This window comes from Sander vitreus, chromosome 15 (assembly GCF_031162955.1).
Source record: "Sander vitreus isolate 19-12246 chromosome 15, sanVit1, whole genome shotgun sequence".
Taxonomy (NCBI): domain Eukaryota; kingdom Metazoa; phylum Chordata; class Actinopteri; order Perciformes; family Percidae; genus Sander; species Sander vitreus.
The window spans coordinates 18,638,126-18,646,461 of record NC_135869.1 but is presented as its reverse complement, the minus strand read 5'-3'; the positions used below and the strand labels follow the sequence as shown (position 1 = coordinate 18,646,461).

General features: G+C 42.9%; 1 protein-coding gene across 1 annotated transcript in view; it reads right to left on the bottom strand.

Annotated features, from left to right (window-relative positions):
- Window positions 1–7,697, bottom strand: part of tfap4 (transcription factor AP-4 (activating enhancer binding protein 4)) — a 9,568-nt gene extending 1,871 nt beyond the window's left edge. Inside the window, exons 1-7 of the mRNA XM_078269715.1 lie at window positions 7,250–7,697; window positions 4,193–4,358; window positions 3,978–4,076; window positions 3,707–3,877; window positions 3,430–3,579; window positions 1,279–1,446; window positions 1–1,169 (exon numbers count right to left, since the gene is read on the bottom strand). The exon at window positions 1–1,169 is cut by the window's left edge and continues 1,871 nt beyond it. Coding sequence (XP_078125841.1) covers window positions 1,011–1,169; window positions 1,279–1,446; window positions 3,430–3,579; window positions 3,707–3,877; window positions 3,978–4,076; window positions 4,193–4,358; window positions 7,250–7,338 — 1,002 coding nt within the window. The 5' untranslated portion in view covers window positions 7,339–7,697 and the 3' untranslated portion in view covers window positions 1–1,010. The remainder of the gene's footprint in view (window positions 1,170–1,278; window positions 1,447–3,429; window positions 3,580–3,706; window positions 3,878–3,977; window positions 4,077–4,192; window positions 4,359–7,249) is intronic.
- Between the last annotated feature and the right edge of the window lie 639 nt (window positions 7,698–8,336).

Sequence of the window (8,336 nt, the reverse complement as noted above, 5' to 3'; positions counted from 1 at the left end):
GCTTATCTAACAAGCCAGGTGCTTTTAAATTCAAGAGGGGATCGTGTCAATAAATGTCAAAGCACTGATATTATTTTGTCAGGCCATGAGTAAAAAGAAGAACATGGCAATACATATGTGAACTTACTGGGAACCCAGCCCAGTAAAAATGGCAACAAACAAAACAAAAAGAATAGAGCTGAGAACCAGTAAGCACACTCTCTCCCCCCGAGCTTCGCTTCATTTCCTGTGAGCACCAGTCAGCCATTAAACTGCTTTTAAATTCCTCTCTGTTGTGGTGTTTTTTTTTTCCCCCCAGTACAATCACTTTAACTTGCTGGCTGAGGGAGCCTTAGAGAAACAAAACATGAAAAAGTAGACTTCACAAGAGTAAAACAACATATTCTTTCATCCAGAAGCCTAAAAGGTGGAACTTTGAGACAGCCTTGTTAGCTTACAGTGTCTCTCCAAACAGCTTCAGAGAAGGAGGTTTAAAGGATGTTCATCTTAAACGAAAATGCACTGCTGTTTAGTGGCGATGACGCCACACTTCTGGCTTCTTTGACTCCTGTTTCGTGGATCAGTCCCGTTGCTTCAGGGCCGAATAAAAGAGAACAGTCCTGGTGATAATGGTGATATTTAGCAGACATTCTGACGGAGCATTTATGGATCAGTCAGTGAAGTAGCCACTCTAATAACCTCTCTATAAACTAATGAACAGACAGTTTGTGTGTGTGGATAGCAGGGGGTTAAAGATAAGCAGAGAAAAAGACGCAAGAGAGACTGCATGTAGGAGTGTGTGTGTATAAGTGTAAACCTATTTGGGCTGCCTATCAAAATACAACATGAAGAGTGTACTGAAAAGAAACAAAAAAACGAGTGCTTCAATCTGTCTACCAGCCCTATTAATGTCCACTAAACAAGAGTGCTGTGGGTTTGAAGCCTCCTGTAGCCCTGGTCTGCTTGGGCCTTTTGTGTATAAGTGTGTGCGCGTATGTAAGTGTATGGCGTGCAAGACTTCGAGGATGAACTCAGGGCAGTGAACAGTCGTCGGGCCCGTCGCTGTTTGAGGCCGTGTCTGAGCCCGCAGCGTCGGAGGGGACACGCCCTGAAGTGACGATGACCGCCCTTCGCTGCTCTTCCTCGCCAACACAACCCTTTCCCTGGGTGCCCTCTATGTGCTGGATTGCCTGGAGAAAGAGGATTAAGTGATGTCAGTGACGACAGCACCCTCTGGTGTTCAAATCTGAAAACCTTTCCAACAATGGTTCACAAGTCTGCTTCTGTCTCCCGTCTTACTTGAACGATGGTGTCCAGGTTGTGTCGAGATGTGGACACTGCATTGATAACTGATGTCGGGCCCATGGTTACCACGGTGACATGATGGGGCTGGGGAGGCTGGAAAGGCGCAGGGACGATGACTGTGGCATGGTGTGTAGGTGCAGGCGGGGTAGCCGGGGCCAACACCTGGTAGAAAGGAGCAGTTATTACTCTCATGTCACCACTACACTGTGATAACATAAAGTAACGTTAAATGAAGAGTACACTCAGGTATCATGAAAAACCAGCAGAAACTACCACAAATATGACATGACATGTAAAATATATAATAAATACAAACTAAAACAGGACATACACAGGCACTATTACACATAATTGGGAATACAGATGGGCAGCTTATTGAATATTAACCAGGCCAGATGTTAGGAATCTCTCATCAAACTAAATTTTCTCCTGTCCTTATGTTTGGGATTTGTCTCACTGTGTGTTTTGAGGTGCTTCTAGAAACCAAACTTATTGGGGAGTTGGTTAGTTTTTTCCTGAAATGGTGCAAGTAAGAGGTGCTCAGATTTCTCATGAGCGTGCCACTTACAGTTGGTGCTTTAGATCAACCTGAGCTTGACAAAAAGGGAGCACACAAGCCCAGAGTTGTACAAAAACAAGCTCCCCTGTCCTCTGTCAGGCCACCCAATCTGCCAACTGTACAACTCTCAAATTAAATGTTTATTAAAAGCTGCTTGTGTTTCTATTATTTTATATTCCAGTATTAAAATTACACAAGTTCATTATTGACCTTTGAAACGGTTTGAAACAAATAAATCTTAACTAAAGGTCCACTTATTAGCTTTTACCAGCACTTTCGACCACATCTTAAAGTCTGAGGTTAGTGATGCTCTGACTTCTAACATCCCATAACCATGAGATGCAGTTAAAAGCTCTGGACAAGGTTAGTAAGTGGACTTTTTGTTGACTTGCTTTTGAGGGAAGATTTGATGCATATATAATTCCTTTATTTACAAGTATCTGTTTCAATAATTCAGCAAAGTTAAAATGTGATATTAAAGCAGATCAAGCTTTTAACTTGTCATGGAACCACGATCGAGAAAAAGAAAAAGAAAGATATATTTTGAGTAACAGTTCATTTTATTTCCAGTATTTTTTGGTTACTGGGGTAATTTTGTCAATTCATAGTGATATTGATTTGAGGTCATATGGCTCAGATCTGCTCGGGGAGTCACAAAGTGCCACATGATGACTAATGCAGAGGGTATCAATCATCTTTCACTACCAGCGCCCAGCTGCCACAAGTAGTGGATGGGCAGACAGCACACGTCAATTGATTTGGCATCATGTTCAGTTACGGTTTGCCTGCAGAAACAGGACACTGGGGCTGTCAGGGCAGGAGACAGGCACAGCAGAACGATGTGTGAGCTGCTCATTTAACACACTGTAAATGTGTCTCAGCTGCCGACAGCTTTAACTCTGGACATGGAAGAGACATTTACAAAACACAGAGGTTAGTTCAAGTGTGTGTGTAAGGGTTTTAAAATACTTCAACATCGACTCAAAGAAATCTATGCATTTTACAGCTACTCACTGAAAGGAGGGGGGGAATTTGGTGCCACGTCTGATAAATTTAGGGTAAAGAGCCAAATATAAACACTGGTTTTCAAAATATACTGGAGCTGAAAATGGTTCATCTGCGTATCAAATTCAAAATCGTAGTGTACATTATTGTTTAAAGAAAACTCTCACAGAATCTCACACAGAATTAATGAAGTGATAAAAAGGACCACACAAAATAATTTGTTCGCTAATTTCAACCAAGGAAATTACTTCAATATCATTCTCATCAATTGAGACATGATCACGTTTGTTAAAACACTCAAGCAGCCACAAATCTTTGATCACATTTGGTTCTTTGTTCTGCTGTTCCATAGACAAGATAAGATCCAGTGACATATATTCAATGACAAAATCCAAGGTGTAGAAACAACCATATGTCTAATTTAGTTCTAACAAGGTCATTTGTGTTGTGACCATGACATGTGTACTATGCATTTTGTACATTAGACTTAGGGAAGTTTACAAAAAGTAAAATTTATCAGCATAATTCTCAAAAGGATTCCACTGTTGTGTGAGTCAGACTCATATGCAAATGTTTCCAACCTGTGGGCTGTGGGCTGGAGTAAGGTCCCTCTCCAGCTGTTTGTGCTGCTGCAGACGGACAAGGCTCTGTGTTTGAGTCTGGTGCTCCTGGACTTGCTGGGTGAACACCTTCAGCTTCTCTGGGTACAACTGGGCATCCAGGGAACGCATCTGACACACAGTGCCAAGGATAAAAGTGGGTGTTAGCAACTCATAACTATGTTAGTCCCTGCATTTGTCTAGACACAGACTTTTGAGTGTCTGAAATTGTGTTACATGTTGTGATTGTTCCTATTACCTGATCTTCCAGCAACATCCTGACCGAGCGCTCTTTCTCCAGCTGCTGCCTTAACTCAATCATCTCCCTCCTCAAGTCCTCAGTCTTCTCCTCCTCCAGAATGTCTGGTGAGCCAATCCCTTCATCTTTCTCCTCCGCACGCCGTCTCTTAGGGGAGGAACCACTTAACTCCTAGGGAGAGCAAACAGAAATTGGATATCTGTTTTAGATGATACTGACAGACGGAGAATCCTGGTAAAGCCTTTTCAGGTTTGGTACGGTGATGCTTTACTTGTATGATTCGTTTGAGCTGACTGTTCTGCTGCAATAGCCGCGTCTTCTCCTGCTCCAAAGTGAAAATGTACTCCGCTGTCTGTTGCAGGATGGCAGCCTGGGGAAAAGAGAAATAAGAAGAATGTTACAGGTCTGTTATGAAGGCGAGTTCAGCCCCTTACAGCTACTGTACATCTAACTCATCACCTAATTCAAACATCTCTTGTGACCCACCTTACTGAGCTTCTCTCCATCGCTGTGTGGGATGAGTGTTTTAAGTGACTGGAATCCAGAATTGATGCTCTGCATACGCCGACGCTCGTTGCTGTTAGCAATCTCTCTGCGAATTCGCCTTTCTTGGTCCCGGGCTGTTTCTGGGGTCAGAGGAATGTTGGCCAGACTAGGGGGGATAAAGGGAGGACAGCAGTTAGTTTGATATAAAAATAAAACCGTCTAATGTCGTGACCTCATCTGTTGAGGCTATGTTGAGATTTTAGCATTTCTGCCTTCGCTCTTTGATTATGAGAGACTGACTGTCAACATTTTATTGGAACTACTTTATACCTGAAAAAAAAAAAAAGACACCTTGCTGTTGGGTTTTTAATTCACCTCCATTGTAAGGTGGTTGCAGCAGAATGAAACCATCTGCATGGCTAAACACAAATTGTAGTAAGTGATAAAATGTGTAGTTTTATGTTTTGGATGAACTGATCCTTTAACATCACATTAGCACCAAACAGAATGGACCAAGAAATGCACAATACATTCCTATTTTTACACAGGTATTTAGAGTGCATTTGTATTTTAAGTCCATCAATAATTATTTTCCTGTGTGGACATTAACACCATACATGTTTCAATCCAGGGTTAAATGTAGTGGGGCATCAATCTGGGGTTAAATGTAGTGGGGCACCACAGGGATTAATCAAACTATTCTTTAACCCTATAACAAGGAGTTCAATTCCATTTTCCCTGCATGCTATCGTGTCTTTTAGCAGATACAGAATGGGATTGCTCTTCTAACCCTATGCTATTTTAACAGGTTTTAAAGTGACACATTGATTAATACGTATGCTATGCAATCCAAAGTTATGATTTTGAAAGGTTTTAGGGTGTAAGAATATTTCCTGGCATTGAAGCAGTACCTACATTTCACAAGACACCTTACAAGCACCACACGTGGTAAAAAGGCATCTTTAAGTAGCACCATTGCTGATAACTCCAGTTGAGATGCAATTAGAGCAGCACTGAGCCTGTTAATAGTTCTACCCTAAAGCTTTGGTGAAAAGACACAATATACCATATGCTGTAATTCAGTTGAGAAGAAATTCAAAGCGAACTTCCTCTAACATCCTCTGTATCAAGCTCAGTATCTCTGGGACCCTCTCTGGCCAAGCTCTTATCTGTACTGACTCAGCTGCCTCAGTGCAAACACTGGGAACAATTGTGCAGACACAGATGAGAAAAAGTGTGTGCGTGTGTGTGCATGCGTGTGTGTGTGTGTGTGTGTGTGTGTGTGTGTGTGTCACACACAGTCCTACAAGTACCAACACTGCAGTGGTGCATCCAGCAAACACATCCACTGCCAAAACGTGACCAACTGGGCCTGGACTTCACCATATCACACAAACTCTAGCGATGTGGAGTAAGGTCTGGCAATGCGAGACTACACAAACACAAACCAAAACAGAGGAACAGACTGGGTCCCAATTAGAGTGGATTAAAGCTTAAAACAGGAGTTTAAGTGCCAGGCAATGCACAAACATTAGATGGCTGTGCTGCTTTTCTTGTCTTTAATCATAATTAATTAAATTTCTTGAGGTTTTGGACTGTTGGTCAAACAACGCAAGATATCCTGAGACATCACCTTAGACTCTAGAAAATATTGATGGGCATTTTCCCACTATTTTCTGACATTTCATAGAGCAAATAACATACATATTAGTCAATAGTGAAAATAATCAGTTGTGGGGCTGCAACTAAAGTGCCAGCATTTTAATTTGATTGTATTAGTCATAATAGTAACACAACTGGAAATTGTTGTAATACGTTTTTAATTGTAAGACATGCAAGTACTTGAGTTATAAAAAGGCACACAGTGAGTGTGCTCATGGCGCCAACAATGTATGTCCCTTTTTCATTCATTTTAAGTCTAATTAGCATTTATATCAGTCTGGGTTAAACTGATTTCCCTCGTTGTGTAGCAATTCTACGCAGACTCACAATGAGGAATAAATAAATAAATAATAATAAATAATAAAAAAAGGACTACATCTCCCATACTGCCCGCGTCACTACCAACAGCCAGCTGCAACAGCAGCAGATCCCTCCGCCTCCCTCTTCAAACAGAGCTGCGGACGTATCGAAGGGCCTTCCGCGACATACACACCCCCTTATTAATAACACCACTTTTAATTTTCCTGCCTCCCCGCGAACGCCAAATGTTCCTTTACCTGTAACACCGAAGGAGATGTATTTGTATAAGGCCAACTAAACCCCCTTCCTCATAACAATGCCCGACATCAGCTCTGTGCTCCAGGCAGACTTTCCGTGTCCTCCGCCATTATAACAATGCGGCAGGCAGCATGGCAAAGGTGCGGGATGAAAAGACGCAGTGGAGGCGACTCGATAGCGCGAACAAGACGCACGGAACCACCAGTGAAACTATCGTCACGTCGAATTGGGGCGATTTTGACAGCAGTTGTATAGTTTCACGATAGAAGTAAACGAAAACAGGGCGTCAAACAGGAAACAAACGCCAGACCCCTCATCAGTTTTAGCACAAGCCACAAGCATGGCCGCACTACCCACAATAACTTCGGATCGCTCTGAGCGAAATCGGCAACCTGCACGATTGTGTGCGACAAAACTAGAGCCTTTCACACTGAATGACACTCGCTCGTATAACCTTTCCCTTTCTTACGCATATCACAGCACCTTTAGGTGTTACTGGGGGTAATTTGAGGATAAATAGAGCATGGTGCTCTGGAGCGGAGTAGCAGCGTGGTGTGCACAGAACCACGTGGTTTATGTTTGTTAGCCACAAAATACATCAAAATATGTGAAATAACATCCCGGGATGATGCTGCGGTCTGAGACAGCCCCCACTTGTTCAGACGCAATATTACTTAACGTTTGATGATAATTAATGCCCGCAGCCCCCGTGAGTGGGTCGTGTACACAATAACAGATCACATCAAGCATGTTGCCACATTGCCGTCTACTCCAAACAGATGACTTAAAATAACAATAATACACGCAGCGTGCTGGATGAAGCGCATGTATACACACCTGCAAAGACCTCCAATTACTTCTTTCTCCGTTTTCCTGAAATGTTGCAAGGAGGGCACCTTCTGAGCTGGTACCATGAAATACTCCATGCTCGCCTCTCGCCAGTTTGCCCCCCCCCACACTCCTAAAAAAAACAGCAAACAGTCTCCGCAGAATAGAAGGAAAAAAAATATGACGTTAGAGAGCAGAAATCCCGTGATCCGAGGCCGGTTAAATCCTCAGAGAAGATATGAATCCCTCGTATGTGTACTGTAGTAGTTTCAGGCTGCTGAGAGTTGTAATGTTACTTGACTTCCAGCTGATGGGGTTCCCTCGTTGTGTGTGGCGCTCGTCCTCCCTCTCTCTCGCTCTCTCTCTCTCTCTCGCTCTCTCTCTCTCTCTTTCTCCCTCCCCTCTGCTTTCTCTCTCTCTGCATGACCGTGTGTGTGTGTATGCAGCTGATCGGATAGCTTACAAGGCGGGAAACAGCTGGTAGGAGTCACACTGCAATACCAAAAGCCTCCTTCCGCAGAGACGAGGGACTGCATGTAAACAAAGGACTATTTAGCGTAGAAATACGCCGACAAGAAAACGCACACGTAGGGGTGAAGGGGATTGTATATCATATGTATTTAATATGAATTACAGCGAAACATTAGCAGTTAATTTGTGATTAAATGTGCGGTACAGTGTTAAAGCAATCCAAGAATCCTCCAGTCGGTGATTTTCATATCAAAAATATTTTTCCCTCACATGACTTATTTCAATTTAATCAATAGGCCTACTACTTTTAACACACATTTAGCATTCCTGAAAGGACGTTAACAGGTACCAGCATATAGGCTATATGATTCATTTGACAACATTTAAAGCAATACCTAAATGTAGATTGCACCTTGACACTGATAAAGTAAATAAAGAGCGGGACTACTAGGGGCGGATACTCGAACAGCTGCGATGAGCGAACAAGAGGGATCAGCTGACGAGTTGGCAGAGCTGCACAGCAACAGCGCACCAGGGAGGGCTTTTAGGGACAGGCTGCTGGCTGACACGCAACACGGCTGAACGTGTATGTTGTTCACCATTTTGGGTGTAACAGTAGCCTACA